The sequence below is a fragment of the Ursus maritimus genome, unplaced genomic scaffold (genome assembly GCF_017311325.1).
Source record: "Ursus maritimus isolate PB19 unplaced genomic scaffold, ASM1731132v1 scaffold_17, whole genome shotgun sequence".
NCBI lineage: Eukaryota > Metazoa > Chordata > Mammalia > Carnivora > Ursidae > Ursus > Ursus maritimus.
The window spans coordinates 60,296,221-60,315,315 of record NW_024424119.1 but is presented as its reverse complement, the minus strand read 5'-3'; the positions used below and the strand labels follow the sequence as shown (position 1 = coordinate 60,315,315).

Below are 19,095 nucleotides of genomic sequence, written 5' to 3'. Positions count from 1 at the left end.
GAATACACATACATACAGGGCAATGTGCAGCCTTGCCAGGTGGGAAATCAGCATAAATTAGAGCAGGGACACGACACTAACCTACCACATTGGGGATGAACGAGAAAGCCACTCTGCCCCCTCCCGGGCTGACTGCCCTGTGCTCACGGCAGGTGGTGTGGGGCACCTGCTACAGCACAGACCACCGTGCAGGCTGAGCTCACGGTCACGACTTACTGAGCCTTTCCTTTACCAAACCTTTAGTTTGTTCCCAACTTCTTGCAGAATACAAGGCAATGAATGTTTTAGTCTTTTTCTTTTTCTGACTGGGTCTCAGGGCTTAACCCCTCAAAGGTGGCATAAACACTGGTTGCGCTGGAAGCACTTTCTGGTCTCCTGGCAGAGTAGGGGCATCGCTCTGGGGCCCCCACCCCTCAAGAACCCTCAATATCTCACGGGAGCCTCCGCCAAAGTCAAGCCTGGCTGTTTACTCTGGCGCCACCACAGGGGGCTTGGTGGTACCCAGGCAGAGACCCGTACAGTGCATGCCCCGCTCCACCCCATGTCAGCCCCATGGGACCGAAATGCCAGCTACATGACTCTGCATGCCTCATTCCTGCCCCCCTCCACCCAGGGAAGCCCCTTAATGCTCCAGTGCTCACAGATAATCTGCCTCCCAGTCCCACACTCTGAGTGCATCCAATGCTTTCAGCTCAGTGAACTTGAGGAAAGAAAAAAGTCAAAGTCTGTGGCCCTCTCTGTTAGCAAACGGCAGCTAGCCCCAAGCACAGGCTTCACCACAGTCTCCTCGGTAGGCCTTAGTGTTTTCTGAAACGCCTGGATTTGCCTGGGGCTTCCTTTCCTGGATGTTGTGCTGAGACGCCTTCTACCCCTCTCATCTTTCCATTGTCCAAACATTTGCAAGCTCCAGAACAAAATGTGGTTTCCTTAGGGGCCTCTTTTCTCATTCCTTCATCAGAAGGATCTATGATTTTATAACCAGAATTACAGGCTGAGACTGTCCCCGTCCACCTAGACTCCTCTTAGCATAGGAATGTGCAGTCCCAGACTAGCTGAGATCTGCCTGCTATGTTACAACAGGCCTGACCCACACATCTGAAGCGATAGACGGCACTTTGGTTCTGACAGACACTGGGCCAGAGGGACCATCTGGATTTACCCTCCTGCCTGAAAGAGCCAAACAGTCAAAATGTGTGAAATAATGGTTTTCAAGACACTGGACATCAGGCGATGAAGTACTGTATTCCTGAGAGCAGAAACAAAAAAGGGGGCCTGGGTCCACCTTCTCACTGTCCTGAGATCCAAGCCTCAGCTCAGGGAGGGGACTGAGCAGGAGAAGCCCTGAGACAGGAACTGAGAGCCGGTGGCCGAGGAAGCCAGGGTTGGCACAGCAGAATGTGGGGCTGGGAAAGAGGCCTCTGGAGATCTGGACATTCCCACCTTAAACCTCCAGGAGGACACACCCCCAAAGCTGAGGCACAGAGGGCTCAGCGCCAGTAACCTCACAAGAGAGATGACCAGCACTAGGCTGAAGCCTGCATGGACCCGCCTAACAAACCTAGAAAGCAAAACCCAAAGCAGACTATTTCCAAGGAACGTTGCTGCACCCAGAACAAGGCTCAAGATCTTTCCAGAAATACAGAAATTCACAGCAACGTAAAATGCACCATGTCTGCCATGCAACCTAAGGTTACAAACAAAACTTTTAGCGTTGACAAGTACAATGTCTGACAGAAACACACTGGATGAGATTAACAGCATCACAGGTTATAAAGAAAAGATTACTGAGCTTGAAGACACAGCGAAATTGCAATAAAACCAGCAAAACAGCTTTAAAACCAGCTAAACCGTGATCCAGAGTGAAAAAATAATTGAGGAAAATGAAAAGAGCATCAGTGAGCTGGGAACAACTTCAAACCACATGATAATCACAGAACAGGGACCCTTGTGAAGCGGCGGGGGGAGGGGGGGTAGGTGGGGGGGGCAGGCAGGAACAGTTCTGGAAGGAATGAGGACCTTGCTGACAGAAGCTTCACAAACCCTTCCTGACCTCACACATGCAACACACACACAAGCAACACAAGGCACATCATAATCAGAGTGCTAAAATCTAGTGAAAAAGAGAAAATCCTACAGCAGCAAAAGAAAGCAGACACACTCTATCTGGAAATAAGGACAAGGCGCCCCCAAGAATTCCCCACGGGAAACCCCTCGGTGAGGACGCAGAGAGGCCAGGTATGCAAAGTACTGAAAAAAGCTATCAACCAAAGTCCATACCCAGCAAAACAGCTCCCAAAGTGAAGGCGAGATAAGGACTCTGTAGGCAGGAAAAGCCTGTCATGGGCAGACCGGCACCCAGCAGCACACAATAAACCAAGGCAGACGTGTAGAAGAAAAATGACCTCGGAATGAAGGACCTAAGTAAATGAACAAGGAGCAAAGGAAGTGGTGGCAGCAGGCACTGACCTCTGAGACTTTCATCACTACAGTGTTTCCAAAAGATCACTGACTGTTGAAACAAAGTAACAACATATTGTGGTGTTGATACAATGTCTGAGAGCAACAGCATGAGGTCTGGGAGAAATGGGACACCCCTCTATAAGGTTCTTCTCCTGTATGTAACACAGCATATTCTCTTAATTGAGAAAGCATGGCGCTGGCATAAGGACAGATACGTGTGGGCCAATGGCATGGAAGACAGAGCCCAGAGACGGAGCCACACGCATGCAGAAGGGGCAAAGTCAACTCTATGGAGAAGGGATGGCTTTCTAAACAAATGGTGCTGGGACAGCTAGACATCCTGATGCAAAACAGACTACTATAAGAAAACATAGGAGAAAGTCTTTGGGATCTTGGGTTGAGCAATGATTTCATAAGAGAACACCAAACACATGATCCATAAATAGAAAATAATACATTAGACTTTATCAAAATTAAAACGCATCTGCTTCTCAAACACAGGGTTTGTAAAACATCTGATATAGAGAACTTGTAATCAGAACGTACAGCAACTCTTAAAACTGAATAAACGATCCAATAAAAAATGGGCAAAAGATCTGAACAGAGCACCCCTCCCCCCCAAGAGGACACAGACCAAGCACCGTTAAGTGCTGGGCAGGAAGTGAAAGAGCTGCTCCCAGACACCGCTCGCAGGCATAGCCACCCTGGAAGCTGGGCAGCCTCTTTAACAGGTGACCCCGGTTTTATGGGAGAGAAATGACAGCATGGGCACACGCAAACACACACGCGTGCATATCCACAGCAGCTCTATGTTGGAGAGCCAGGTGACCCAGAAAACCCAAATGTCTGCAACCTGGTGAAGGACACACGAGCTGACCTGTCCACACAGTGGAACACTGACCCCCAGATGAGGCTACCTGAGCAATGACCACACTGCTGGGATCCACCTACGGAAAGCCCAACTCACAAACTAGGTGACAGAAAGCACAGCAGTGGGTGGCTGGCTATGAAGTGGCAGGAGGAAACTTTTGGGAGTGTCGTGCACTGTCCTGACTGTGGTGATGGCTTCTGGGATTAACACTCATCCAACCGGACACCTCAAATGGTGCAAGTCCACCACTTACGTATCAATAAAACTGGCAGGGTGAAGAACAGAGCTGCTTCGTCAATGAACAAACACGCAGTTTAGTCAACCCTCCTGCCTCTCAAGGACCACCACCAGCACCAGCGCGGACGCCCACTGGACCCTGCGAGGCCATGGGCCACCATGTGCGTATGGGCATACACTCTCGATACCCTGCCTGCCAAGGACGCGTGGCTGCAGCTGCTCCAACCACTCGTGCTTGAAGGGGGCCGCTCACGGTGTGTCACGAAGCATCAGCAGGGCAGGTCACGACTGCCCTCTGCTGCAGCCACGCTGGACCTCATCACTCCTGCCCTCTACCCTCATCCCAAGCTGCCCTGGGCCCCCCAGCCCCCGGGTGCCTGCAGGCAGCATCACTGTACCGACACCAGCTCCGAGGACATTGACAAACACCCTGCAGTTGGGCCATGTGCTGCTGTTCCTGGTTTCAGGGCAGGGCAGGACCTGCTCACAGATGCAGGGAAGGCTCTCAATGCCGAGCAGCCATGATGAGTGACCAGGTGGTGCTCACTGCTCCCACCCCTTCTTCAAGCGCCGATCTGGAGAGGCCTGTCCCACTCAGGGCTCAGAACCAAGAGACGCCACCTGGCTCCCTACCTCGGGCACTTGGGCTCCACACTGACTGGCACCGTACTAAATGGTGTACTTGGAAAAATCATGTCTTACTGGCAACTGCTTTCTTATTTCAGGATCAATTTAATGAGTTAGTGCTACATTTTCCATTTACGGCTTTTGGTGACTCTCTGTAACAGCCGACAGAGTTCTGCAGGGCACACTGTGTCTGTCCAACCCGGGACCCCATCCCTCTGCCTTGTTCCCAAGCGGGTCCCTGAAGACCTTGCCAGAAATGCCCTTTTATTTTTTTTATTTTTATTTTTTTTTTAAGATTTTATTTACTTATTTGACAGAGAGAGAGACAGCCAGCGGGAGAGGGAACACAAGCAGGGGGAGTGGGAGAGGAAGAAGCAGGCTCCCAGCAGAGGAGCCTGATGTGGGGCTCGATCCCAGAACACCGGGATCACGCCCTGAGCCAAAGGCAGACGCTTAACGACTGAGCCACCCAGGCGCCCCAGAAATGCCCTTTTAAATTAACTAGAGGGATGCCTGGGTGGTTCATTCAGTTAAGCGTCTATCTTTGGCTCAGGTCATGATCCCAGGGTTGTGGGATGGAGCCCTGCATCAGGCTCCCTGCTCAGTAGGGAGCCTGCTTCTCCCTCTTCTCCCCGCTCGCTCATGATCTCTGTCACTAATCTCTGTCTCTCTCTCTCAAATAAATAAAATCTTAAAAAAATAATAAAATAAATAAATTAACTAGAATCACCTGCTGTCTGATACAGGGCTGGAGGATTACTCCCAGAGGGACTATTGAGTCTTCTGACCTTGGCCACAAAACCCTGTTTTCTGAAAACAAATTTGTTCCACAAAACTAGCTATCAACACAAGCACCGGAGCTCTCATGGTCTGAGCGCATGGTGGCTCCCTTGCTTTCCTTCTAAGACAGCAACCACAGTACAAGTTAATGCTCACACCACTACCTGCCCAGGTGTGGGGTGTGCCCTGGGCTCCTTGGTCCTAATCATAGACATGGGAGTCAGGGATGTAAGGACAGTCCAGGTTCACCTCTAAAAAGGCAGGTACTATCCATGGGGCAGGTGTCACAAAACTCGGCCCCTCAATCTATACCCAACAATCGGCCAACACACAAAACAATCTCAGGAAACCACAGCCCTGGGTCCAGGGGCTGCTGAAAACACGGAAAAAGAGGGCAGAGCTGCAGTCAGGCTTCCGAGAAAAAGAACCTTCAGCTGCCAGCTCTGCATACCCTGGTCCCTCCATCCTCCTCCAGGACCCACTTCCCTGGGGGGAGCTTAGGACCAGTGACAGCCAGAGACTCACGTTATCCCGGATGTTGATGTCGGAACCCTTGGACAGCAGCAGCTTCACGAGCTCCACATGCTTATACTCAGTGGCCCAAATCATGGGCGTCCAGCCGCCGTCATCCTAATTTCAAAACAAACAAACAAACAAAAAAAAAACAAAAACAACAAAAAAAAAAACCAAAAAAAAAAAAACACAACAAACACCCCCCAAAAAAAACAAACAAAAAAACCCCACAAAACCGAAAATCCATTACAGTTCTACAGACAAGTAACATGAAACACAATCTCACTCAGGACCCGTAAGACGGCTCCAAGAGACAGAAGCCAGTCCAAGTCCCCATGTTGTGGATGAGGAAACCTAGGCTCAGGATGTAGCCCCAGGCGTCTCAGTGAGGGCAGGATGGAGCCTTGGCTCTGAGGGGGACAGACAGATCCGCCAGGTGACCTCACCCCTCTGCTGCCTGGTGGGCAGTCACCGCCAGGACAACACTCAGCACACCTGAGTGCACCTGCTTGGACCACGTAAGGACCAAGAAATGTTGTTGACCAGACCATCCCTCACAGACCAACAGTCTGGCTGGCGGGAAGCACTGGCCCCAGTGACACAGACAGACCCCAAGCATGAAGCAGGAGCAGCCGCCAACAGCTGCAGACAGACAGATATCCAAGCCCAGAGACGGATGGAAGCTGTGCCCAGTTCCCACTTCTTTCTGCAGAAAGCCTGCCCAGGCTGACCCCATATATGGGTCCATCATGGTTTTGACGAGTTGGCTTTCTACTATTCACAAACCCAGGCCTGTCTCCTTACTCAGTGGTGGTGGGTAGTTTTATTTAAACCAGAAAAAGGCAACGCTTCAGGAAATGAGCATCATGTTGCCAACTCATGGTCTGGTGGCAGAAAGCTCAACCCTCCCCAACACCTTCCAAACGACTTCCTGTAAACCCCCCCCCCCCCAGCTGCCACATCTCTCTGGGAGACATGCAGCCTCCATGACTACAATGAGGTCATCCCTGCAGGCTGGCTGGGTACCACCTGGGCACCGGGGGCACAGCAGGGACAAGCACACCTCAGGGAGCCGAGCCCAGCCCAGCCCAGGGGAAGAAACGTACAAAACCAAACCAAGTGGAAAACAGAAAATGAAACAGGGGAGGGGTCCACCCGGTGGACCCTGTGAGAGCAGAGGTGGGCCAGGAGGCACAAGGCAGGGAGCTATATTTCTGGGCCACTGGGGAGGGCCTCTGTCAGGGTGGCTTGCAGAGAGCTGGGTTGAAGGCAATGGCTGGACTAAAAGACGGGGCAGAGGCCGTGAGCCAAGACACCCTTTCCAGGGCCCAGACTCAGATGGCAGGGTAGGGGTCTGGGTCTCAGCGAGCGGGAGGGAGGCGCTCTCACTTGCTCTCCCTAGTCACTCACTAGATGCACATGGGACCTCCTCGTGGCAGGGGCTACATGTCACACAAGGATCCTGCCCTGGAACCCTGACAGCCACCGGGAGGGACGATGGGGTGCCACGGAAGGGAGGCCATCTGGCACGTAGGTCAGGGACCCCACTCAGGTGGTGACAGGTGCCACGAGGCCAGGAGGCTGGGGCAGCCCAGGCAGATGCCGTGGGAGAAGTCTCCAGCCAGGCAGCAGGGTAGAGGCCATCACAGGTGGGACCTTCTAGAGTAGCCAGCTGACGGTCAGCCAGGGGAGGCGGCAGCCAGGGCGGGTGAGGCTAGGCTTCCAAGGCCTTGCAAGGAGGGCTGCGGAGAATGGGTAGGGGCCAGGACTGCTACAAAGGAGAACGGGGTCACTGACCGGTCGGCCAGGTGGAATGTCAGTAAGTGGAGGGATGTGGCTTTACCTGACAGTTGACGTCCATTTGTCCGTTTGAAAGCAGATACTGAACTACATCATAGTGACCTTTCTTGGCAGCAAGGTGCAAACAGGTGGAGCCCTCTGCATCCTGCAACACAAATGCCATTTAGATCCAGAGAAATCACATGACCTACAGCACAACCCTGAGCACATGACCATGGTGAACTTTCGTTCCCCATATGAAGGAGCTGCCTTCTAGAATGATAAGGAACCCAGACAGAGAAAGGTGGAGTTGTTTTCAGAGGTTGCACAACTCGGGTCCAAGCCTCATCCATCGGGCTCCAAACTCTAAGATCCTGACACCAGTAGGGCAAGGCCTCAGGTGGCAAGGAGTCTTTAACTTCTAAGACATACCCGCGGGTACATCATGTCAACCGCCTGTCCCTTCCTTTCTCCCATGGTCTGGACAGGCCGAGGCATGCCCCAAGCTTCTCGACGTGGCCAGGTGCAGTGCCCTGTCCCTCTGTTCCAATGTGGCCCCCGGGACGATGCCAGGGGCCTGCTCTCCTCACGTGACAAGAGGGCCACCATGCCCACCATGCCTGCCTCTACAAGATAATGGCTGCCATTACACGTTTAGACTAGCGCTAAAAATTCCCTAATTGTTGTCCACACACCACAGAATTAAAAACAATAAATGGCAGAGAAGAGTAGGGCCCAGAATGGGGGCATGCTTGCCCTGCAGGCCAACACGTGTCAGGGTGGCTGCCTGGCTACATTTTGCCTCCTGTGGCTGCAGGCACATCTCCCCGTTAGCTTTCAGCTCCACTTCCTCAAGCTCGCTAAATATATCCCAGTAACTGAAGTACCTCAAAACAAAAGAAAAGCTACCCTCCACTGTGGAGGTCAGACCCAGGAAGCTCCAGGAGAGACTAGGGGGTCCTGGGAGGGCCAGGAGACCATTTGTGCCCCGGTTCACTTGGCCAGGCTCAGTGCCAACCTGAGAGCCTGCACCTGCACAGACGGACTCTTCCTGGGCGAGCACCTCAGGGACCCGTGTGGACACACTGCCACCATTCTCCCCTTACAGGGTCTCTCTTCGCCTTCCCCCCTGCTCCTGTCCACACTGACCACGTTTCTTCAGTCCCTCTTTCTCCGTTTCTGACCCTCCAAGCAGTAATCAGAGATTTTCACACACATACTCTGTTAAACACATTTCTTACCAAGCCTGAAGTTAGTTAGTAACCCGCTTTTCTCACGAAAATCCACACACTCAAACCCCATATTACTGGTGTTCAAAATTTTTAATTGTAGGATCAATACAAAAACGTATGGTTGTTGGTGTAAAGGCTTGCCTTATTTTCAAGTGTTCTCAGGTGTCTGACTTTGTACTGAGTATTGCAAAACCTTCCCCTGTTCATACGTCCCAGGCTGAACAGGGGCCTCTCCTCCTGGGGGCAGGGGCCCGCCACCAGCGGCAGCGACGCGGGCGTGCTGTGGCTCCTCTGGGCAGTGCGACCTTCGAGCGTCACCAAATCCAGTGGCTACAGGGTGGTGTCTCAGGGTGGTTTTCAGAAGGCTGAGCACCTTCCCTGTGCTTGCTGGTTCCTCAGATTGCCCCTTCCAGGGACTGCCCTTTCATTCTGTGCCCTTTTTTCTTTTGAGCTCTTTTGTTTGTAGAACTTCCTTATGTTTGGGGTACTACCCCTTGGCCAGTATACTGCAGTATCTTCTGGCAGTGTGTAGCCTGCCTTCTGTGAACTTTGTGACATCCCGTTGACCAGAAATTCTTCATTCCAATGCACTTGACCTTATCAACGATTTTTGTACTTTTCTGTGACTTCATGAAGAAATCTCTCCGTGCTGAAATCACAAAGATTATCTTCCCTCTTCTAAAAGTTTACCATTTGCATGACATGTGCTCTCCATCCTTTCTCCTCCACCCATGTGTCCATTTAACGCAAGCACGTGCAGAAGTACCCAACTGCTTGTGGCGCGCCCGGTCCTCAATGGATGGGGGAGGGCCTCCTCGACCCGTCCGCTTCTAGCCTTTTTTCCTGCCTGTAGTTCTACAAACCTGCTTAGTATTCCACTTCACTTCCTCCACTAGATTTTTTAAATTTGTCCTTAAAGCTGTATTTCTTTTCAATTATCTTTGTACTTTCTCTGGGGGTGATGATATTCCCCTTATCAGGCTACTTGGATTGATGTTTACTGCCTCCCACGGCAGAAATAAGACAGCCTGACAGGATTCCATTCGTGGCTCCTGCCCGGTGCTGCTGGTAGCACATTTTACTTCAAAATTGGTATGAACTCCACCCTGTAAAGATATTTCTGCTTTAAACAGACTTGTGTCTTTTAAGAAACTTAAAGAAAACAACAGTCTTTCTCAGGCGCTGTTCCTGGGCAGACTCTCAGGCAGAGTTCCCACCCTTGTTTGGGCAAATGTACCGATAAATCCTACCAGCTTCTGTTCACTTGAAAGTGTTTTATTGCACAATTATTTTGTGGGGGGGATACTTTTACTGGATGCAGCCTTCCGGGTTGACAGTTTTTTTGTTTTTTTTCCCAACTGTTTCAGATGAGAAGTTGGTGACTTTTTGTAATGGTGTTTGCCTACCCGTCATGTGTCATTCTTTGGCTGCTTCTAAGATTTTCTCTGTTTTCAGTTTTCAACAGTGTGTAGGTGTGGTATTCTTTGTATTTATCTAGTTTGGGGTTGGCTTAATTTCTTGGATCTACAGACTGTTTTCTTACCAAATCTGGGAAGCTTATGACCATTTTTTCCCCCAATATTTTTTTCTGTCAGATTCTTTCTCCCCTCTTTCTGGGAACTCCAATTACGCATCAGTTGGAAACTGTCCTAAAACCTGTCTTTCAGACTAAATAATTTCAATGAGAAGTCTTCAATTGAATGACCCCTCTCTTCTACCGCATCCCACCGACGGCTAAGCTCATCCATGAGCCTTCCCCTTCAGACGTCTGCTTCCCTCACACTACCCGAACTTCTCCGGTCCTCTGTCTGTAGGTCCAGCTGCTTCTGCAAAGCCCTGCACACTAAGCTCTTGCCTCTGCACTGGTGCTTAGCTTGGGTACTGGTTCCTGTGACGAGGCTGAGAATCTGTGCCTTGGCAGAGAATGGGGTAAATGCGGGACTCACTCACCCATCGTAATGGAGAAGATTAATAATAGTTATCTATAGATAATTACATAACAATTAAAGGTTTCCAGATTGCAAAAAAAAAACACCAAAAATAAAGCAAAAGACTAAAGCTTGAAAAAATATTCATACCATAGATAAATAACTATATACCAAACTATATACCAAAAAATGTTCACTTTAAGACAACTTAAATAAAATAGTAAAAAAAAACCCAAATAACAATTTTTGCATATCAAACTTAATATTTTTTTTTTATTTTTAAAAGGTTTTTTTTTTTTTTAGATTTTATTTATTTATTTGACACAGAGAGTACAAGCAGGGGGAGTGGCAGAGGGAGAGGGAGAAGCAGGCTCCCTGCTCAGCGTGGGGCTCAATCCCAGGACCCTGAGATTATGACCTGAGCCAAAGGCAGACGCTTAATGGACTGAGCCACCCAGGCACCCCTGCTAATGTCTTTTTAAAAACCTATCATAGTCGCCACTGGTAAGAGCAAATGGAATTGAGTGTATTGGTGTATTTCCGAAAGAGATATAAAAACCCTCAATATTTTAATCTAACAATTCCACACCCAGAAATATGTCCTAAAGAAATCAAACGTGCAAAAATTTGGCTAAAAAAATGTTAATTGGAGCACTGTATATAATGATAATTAAAAACATAGGGGTGGCCAGAGTGGCTCAGTCAGTTAAGCATCCAACTCTTGGTTTCAGCTCAGGTCGTGATCTCAGGGTCGTGGGATCGAGCCCCACATCGGGTTCTGCATTCAGGGCAGACTCTAAAAGATTTTCTCCCTCTGCCCCTCCCCCTGCTCACATGCTTGCACTCTCTCTCTGAAAGTAAATAAGTCTTTTAAAAAATTGAAAACATAAATACTAAACAATAAGCAAATTGGACTAAAAGTGATACCACTGCATCATGAAATACAATGCAGCCACCTGAAATAATGTTACAATATTTAATAGAAAAACCGATAATTTGATAGAAAAAAGGAAGATGATAAATTACTACGAACAGTATAAGTTTTTGGCTGGAAAAATGTGTATTAATGTGAAAAACTACAAGATCATATATTTTTATTGTAGCTGTATATGTAGGTATGTATATAACATATGATTTGCCATTTTGGCCATTTTCAAGTGTACCATTTGGTGGCAGTGATCCCATTCGCACTGCTGTGCGGCCCTCACCACTAACCCTAAATGGAAGCACGGTGCCCACTCTGCAGGGATGCCCGCCCCGCCCCAGCCTCCATAACCTTCATTTAACCTCCTTCCTGTCTCTCAATCTGACAACTCTGGGTCCTCACACGAGTGGATCCTATAGGATGTGTCCTTCTGGGACAGGCTCGTCTCACTCAGCACTTACCTGTGCTGGGATGTCCCTCCCCTTTAAGGCTGGGTGACGCCCCATAACGCACAGACCATTTTTCGCTAACCTTTCCCTCTGCGGTTGGACACTTGGGCTATTTCCACCTTCTCGCTTTGTGGACAATACTGCTAAGAACATGGGAGTGCAAACACCCTTTCGTGCCCCTGCCTTCAGGTTCCTCGGGTAAACACCCAGGACTGGAATTACTGGATCACATGGTGGTTCTATGCTTAACTTTTTGAGGAACCACCAAACCGTTCTCCACAGAAGCTGCATCTTCTCACATTCCCACCAGCAACGCATGAGGGTTCCAATTTCTCTACATCTTTGCTAGCACTTAACTTTCCATTTTTAGATAACTGGTGCCCCAAGGGGGGTGAGGTGACATCTCACTGTAGTTTTGATTTGCATTTCCCTGATGACTGGTGATATTGAGCGTCTTTTCATGTGCTAATTAGCCATTTATAGATCTTCTCTGGAGAAATGTCTATTCAAAGTCTCTGCCCACTTTTGAATTGGGTTGGATTTTTGTTATTGAGTGGTAGGAGTTCTTTCTATATTCTGGATAGGAATCCCCCATCAGGAGTTATGACTATTTCTCCCATTCTGTGGGTTGTCTCTTCACACTCTTAGTGTTCTCTAACACACGAAAGCTTTTATTTTTGAAGAAGTTTATCTATTTTATTATCTGTGCTATTGGTGTTATACCCAAGACATCATTAGCAGACCCAATGAATGTCATGAAGATTTTACTCTATCTTTTCTTCTAAGAGATTTATGGTTTTAGCTGTTACATTTAGGTCTTTGATCCATTTGGAGTAAATATCTAAATACGGTGTAAAGGAAGGACCCACCTGCACTCTTTCACATGTGGAGATCCTGTTTTCCCAGCACCATTTGTTAAAAAGACTGCCCTTTCCTCCCACTGAATGATCCTGGCACCCTGCCGAGAACTATTTTATGCAGGCGAGGGTTCGTTTCTGGGCCCCCCTCTCCTACGGTCTATACGTCCACCGTCAGGTCAGTACCGTGCTGTGTTGATTGCTGTAGCTTTGTGGTAGGTTCTGAAGTCAGGAAGCGTGAGGCCTCCAGCTTTGTCCTTCTGCAGACTGTTTTGGCTGTTTAGGGTCCCTGAGGTCGTACGAATTTCAGGATTGGTTTTTCTCTATCTGTAAAAAATGGCGTTGGGATTTCGACGGGGATCGTGCTGACTCTGTGGTTCGCCCTGGGTGTACTGGCACTTCCACAATGTTCAGTCTTCCAACCCATGAACACGGGACACGTTTCCACATACTTACATCTTCTTTCATCTCTTTCAGCAACGTTTTGTGGTTTTCAGTGTACGAGTCTTCTGTCTCCTCGGTTAAGTTTATTCCTTGTATTGTACTCTTTTTGATGCTACTAAAAGTGGAATTCCTAATTTCCTTTTCGGACAGTTCATCTCAGGTGTACAGGGCTACAACTGATGCTTCTATACTGACTTTGTATAACTTTTCTGCATGCACTTATTAGTTCTAGATTTTTCTGTGCGGATTCTTTAGGATTTTCTACATATAAAATCATACCATTTATGAACAGAGATCATTTTACTCTTTCCCAATTTGTATGGTTTTGGCGGGGCCCAGGGGCTAACTGCCCCAGGTGGGAGTCAGAAGAGGGGACGTGTAAAACATTAAGGACGCCAGAGGCCTCTGTGCGGCAAACTCCGCATTTGTCGCTTTGTCTCTCTGTGCGGCACAGCAGATCCAGTGTGCACTAGTAACCTCAAATAACCCGCTAACCAAGCAAGGTGACTAGGAACTACTTCCAGACAAGCAGGTGGATGTCTGACTGGCTACTGATTCCTGAAGACGCCCCAACAAGGAACTGGGCCTGCCCATCTTTCTGGGAGATTCCTACACACGACAGGAATGCGTACCTTAGGATCCACGAGGGCCCCGGCCTTGATGAGGTACTTCACTGCATCTAAATGGTTGTTTTCTGCCGCCTCCATCAACGGGGTTCTCTGGTCTTCTGAGCAGGTGTCGATATTCGCGCCCGCCTAGTGAAACCAGGACAGTTCAGGTGCGTAGAGAGCTCCCATTGCAGCCCCACCTGGCATTCAGACACTCCAGACGCTTGCAAGCAGAGAGATCTGGTGAGCTATGCTAAAATCATTTCCAATGACTGTAACTGAGTCTGCAGGACCGAATGCAGACATGATCGTTCTACTACTGTCAAACCTTCAGTTCAAGAAGAGCATTTTCTTGACAGAAAATGTTTATAGCACATTAGCGACAACACCTTTAGAAGTAAGAAGTGATAACCTTCTGAAACAGGAAAAGGAGGGGGGCACCTGGGTGGCTCAGCTGGTTAAGCGTCTGCCCTCGGCTCAGAGCCCCGCACTGGTCTCCTTGCTCAGCGGGGAGTCTGCCTCTCCCTCTGCCCCTCCCCCTGCTCGTGTGTATACGCTCGCGCTCTCTCTCTCAAAAGTAAATAAAATCTTCAAAAAATAAAATAAAATAAAGCAGGCAAAGGAGAAATGTGGAGGGAGCTGCTCAGCAAAGCTGGGCCAGCAGGCGGGCAGTGATCTGGCCTACAGTGACCACAGGACACCCTGACTCAGTGACCTCCTTCTTTGGCTGTTTTAATGCTTCCCAAAATTAATAGAATAAAAGCTGATTTCCAATACTAAGTATTTTGAAGCAATTTCTAATCTTCAATAGAGTATGTACTTGGAAAACTAATAGTCTAGCAAATATACATAGATAAACTTCAGTCTGTTTGAAACTTAAGAAGCTCCAACTCTGAAATGTGTTGTGTGCTATAAGCAAATTGGATTCTCACAATTAAAACCTTTACCCCATGCGGGTAAAATTGCCTGATTTCTTAAAATGATGTACCAAAAGCTAGTATTTAGTTTATAAAATAAATATTTATTAGGAAAAGGCTGAGAATAGTATTGTTTTTGCTGTTTGTAATTAAAAACAAAAGTAACAAATGAGTTAAGAAATTTTTAAATAGATCCAGAGTGGTGCACAGGGAAACCAGGGGACTGAGGTGCCTGAACAAGACTTCTGGCAAATTCCAGAGGGCAGGATGGGGCTGGGGGCCACAGGCAGAGCTGAAGACCAGGCACTAATGGAAGGTCAGGGGTCAGAGGACGAGACCCCTGAGACTTGGGGGGCAGGTCTGAGGACCTAAGACCTATCCCCAGTGTGCCCATCTGAAATCAAGGGCAACAAGTGACAGAGGCCCTCACAAGGACACACAGACAATCCAGAACTGACACCGCAAAAGCTGACCCAGAAGAAAGCGATCGTCACCAGGAAAAGATAGGAAAGACTGAGAGACAAAGCCCAAGAATCCCAAAGAACCTTGAGACAGAGGGAGAAGACAGAGGAGAGAGAGTCAAACCAGGAGATCCCCATGTGATGGATAGGATTCCCACCGAGAGAATGGTGAACCAGGGAAGTGGGTCTTAAGGGAAAAGTCCCAGTTCGTCCAGCAGGATGGACTTAGTAGAAACTCCAGGCCAGACACACCACAGCCCAAGTGCCAGACACCAGGCAAGCCCCAACCCCCACGTGTTCCCCACAACCTCCCTGCGTGACTGTGCAGGGTGTGCAAGATCCCGTGTGGGTGTGCAAGGTGTGTGTATGCACCGGGTGAGGCATGTGCTGCCCACGACAGGTCCTCGGGCTCAGAGGTCAGTGCAACAGGTGTGGCTCTGCCCCTCCCCTCGGGGCTCCATGACTATCAGAATATACACCTTTCTCTGTTACAAAACCCCTCACAGGCTCACGACGGACAGCAACCACAGACACAGCAGTAACACTCACACAAGGAGGAAAGGCTACGGGGCACCCTAGAGTTGGGGAGCAGATGGAGGTGACCTGTCAGTCGGGACATGCACCTGGACCCAGGGCAGCTGCCATGAACGACCAGTGGCAGGGATGTTCACACCATGGATGTCCCCGGGGCTGCCAAAGGCTGGGATGACTGCTGGAGGTGGACGTGCTGCATCTGTATCCACGACCAGCCCAGCCGCCCTGACCACACAGCCGCTGAGCTCGGGGGATGCTGCTCAGTGCTTGAGCAGTACATGCTTCCTTCCACTTAATGTTGTCCTTTAAATCCAAACAGTCACGTATGGCAGCACGCGGCACACTGCAGCGGGCAGGGCCCAAACAAAATAAGAGCTGTTTCTAGGGAGACCTCAGGACAAAAATTAAATGGGATGGAAAGATCTCAAAACTGCTCTTCACAGGTGCTCCTGGCATGAGGGAACGCTCCTCAAACCCCGAGAACACAGGAACACAGAAGAGTGCAGGCTAGCGACACCAGTCAGCAGCTTCAGAGCTTCTGGGGCTGGGGAGAGGGTGCAGAGCCAGAGCCTGCCCAGCGGATGGTGTGGGGAGGGAGACACACCACCAGAGCTGAACCTCCTAGAAACAACACCCTTGGATGCAGGGGAAACTAGAAAAAACTAGAGTCCCGGGGACTCTCAGGAAAGCAGCTCAGGTTCTAGGAGAAAAATACAATCACAGCCTCCAAGCTCAGGGAGTGAGCAGCCTAGGCCATCGACACCAGGCCAGCACAGAGGGTCATAGACAACAACACTAGGAAGGGCTGCTCTTCCACAGTGAGTCTCATTTTATTTCACAGCAGTTGAAGATACAGAGAAGCTACAGAACGGCAGAGAGTTCCTACGCTCTCGGCTTTCCCAGGATGTGCCTCGCACAAGGGCGGGAGGGGCAGGACCGGGACCAGAGCACAGACACACTCCCCCCCCCCCCGTGCTCAAAGGCACAAGTACGGTTCTGCTCTTGGACCAAAAGGAAGACACACCAGAATTCCTACCGCGTGACTCAATGTGCATGAAGCGGAGAGGAAGACACAGCGAAGCCACATGGCAAACAGACTGGAGAGATACAGAGACCAGGGCTGTCCCGGTGAGAGCCTGCAGAGCCGTCCCCTCCAGGGGGGTGGGCAGGGCTTTGTCCTGACCTGGGTTGAGGTGGGTGCCCTTCGTGACTACTCATTAATAGGATGTTTACATCTTAAGGACTTTTCTGCATGCATCTCTCTCTCTCTCTCACACACACATACACTTTAACACTAAAAAAAAAAAAAAAAAAAAAAAAAAAAAAAAAAAGGCCAAAGAGAAAACAGGTCTTTTCAAAGGAATGACAAGCTACCTTCTCAAAAGAAGGCAAAGAAGCCAGAAGACAGTGGAATCGTTCCTTTAAAAAAGTGAGAGAAAACAACCAGCAACCCAGAATCCCAAATCCAGGGAAATGTCTCCCAAAAAGCCCCCACACTGGTCTCTGAAATGAGGAGGAGCCTGGGCAGCCCCCTCGCCCACCTCCACGCAGCACACTGACCACCAGAGTGACCATGCTCCACCTCCTGCCCCGACCCTGTCCTGCAACCGTCCCACACAGCACTGGGCCTCCAGTCCACCCTCTCAGAAGCACAAACCACATCCATGCCCTGTGCGACTCCTCGCAATGGGAACAAGACAGCGTCCCACTGGAGTGCTGACCCCCAGCCCTCAACCCACCTCGGAGCACCAGCACCGTGGTCACTGCCCCAATGGCCATGCCAGCTGCCCTTGACCTCTCTCCAAGGAGCTCTTCTCCGTCAGGTCAGCCACCCACCACCGTCACTGCCAAGAACCAGCCCCGTATGACCACTCTAAGCAGCCCTCCCGGCTGCCCCCGAGTCCTGCTAGGCTTCTCTTGAACTCGGAGGCGCCGAGGCCTGCATGGGGCTCTGCATCGAAATGGCTCAAGCTCACCAAGCCAGTGCAAGGCCTCTGTCACCCCCTTGGCATCCGCAGCTCCCCCATCTTGTCCGTCTAAAGACGGAGGACATGATGACTGCACACCAGATCACAGATTGACCTCTGGAGGTGAGAGAGAGTACATAGCCTCCACGTGAGTGAGGAGAAAGGAAAAGAGATGACTGAAGCAAATATCAGCCCAAAAGAAGGCAACGAGATTAAAAAAAGAACGTTTGAAAAAACTAAGAATCAAAACAATATAAAACATCAGAAATATATTTAAATGCTAGAAATTACAGTAAATATTATCTAGACTAAAGGTTCCTATTAAAATACCAAGATTACCAGACTGACCTTCTAAATGGTCTAGCAACATGCTACGTAACAAGGTACAACCCAACCAGAGGCTCTTTGGCATGAGAGGAAGCTACAAATACACACTAACAGGTGTGTCTACCGCAAGATACAGGCGCAAATGTCAACATGATCGTGTCCTGCTCTGCCCACAGCTGCCGCTTCCATCAGCACCCATCAGAACAACAAGAAAACACTCCAGGTGAGTGGAGACGCACTGGCAGAAGCTGTGGCCTTCGGCACCTCGGGCTCCCACAGAGGCACACGCAGGAGACAGCCCACACGTGCCCCTCTCTCGCCAGCAGTGCCTGCAGGGCACCCAACAGCAACAAGACAGGGACCCCCCACCAGCATTTTAGTACTTTAGATGTGAACAAACAGGAATCATTAGGCACTTGAGGAAAACCTATAAAAAAGAATGACCAAACCGAACAGAGCAGCACAAAACTTCAAAATTACTGTAGTATCTTCAAAGAAACAAGGGAAGAACAGAGGTACAAAAAAGGAACTCTCAGGGAGCAAGAAAGGACTCTGGATCTCAGGATGGGACTGCACAGACTGCAATTCCCAGAGCAGCTGGAGGGTGAGGTCAAGAACAATGTAGCAAGTGGGAGGGGAAATGAAGAGCTGGTGCACGGCAGGAAGCGAAGGCCAGAGAACAAGTCCATCAGGCCTAACATGAGAACAGGAGCTCCAGAGGGCAGATGGGAAGGTGGCATCCAGAAACCCCAGAACAAGGGACAGGAATGTCTACATCGAAAGGACACACCAAATACTCCAAAGGAGTCAAAAGACCACTGCATCGCAGTGAGATTTGAGACCAGTGGACCAAAGGAAATTTCCTGAAGCATCCAGAGATAAAGGATTAGGCTGAAAATGTCGTCTCCAGCAGACAGGGGGCCCAACACAGGGCCAGGGTCAGGGAAGGGGTGTCCCAGAGAAAGAGGGCATGGGAGCAAGCAACAACAAGACTTCTCGGTGACACGGAGACAAGAGGCAGTCTGTTCAGAGGGTTAGGAATGAATCAGCAGGAGGCAACAGAGCACACGACAATTACCGCTCTTGTAGGCGCCGTGGCCAGCTCCGGAAGTACTGACGTGACCACCCAACACAGGGGCTCTGCCACTGACCTCAGCAACACAGGACGTGATCAAACGG

General features: G+C 49.7%; 1 protein-coding gene across 9 annotated transcripts in view; it reads right to left on the bottom strand.

Annotated features, from left to right (window-relative positions):
- Nucleotides 1-19,095, bottom strand: part of EHMT1 (euchromatic histone lysine methyltransferase 1) — a 140,394-nt gene that overhangs the window by 15,840 nt on the left and 105,459 nt on the right. For all 9 annotated transcript variants that reach the window (XM_040632307.1, XM_040632306.1, XM_040632308.1 and 6 more), the window contains 3 exons: nucleotides 13,735-13,857; nucleotides 7,332-7,433; nucleotides 5,501-5,605 (listed from right to left, as the gene is read on the bottom strand). In XM_040632307.1, the coding sequence (XP_040488241.1) occupies nucleotides 5,501-5,605; nucleotides 7,332-7,433; nucleotides 13,735-13,857 (330 nt within the window). The remainder of the gene's footprint in view (nucleotides 1-5,500; nucleotides 5,606-7,331; nucleotides 7,434-13,734; nucleotides 13,858-19,095) is intronic.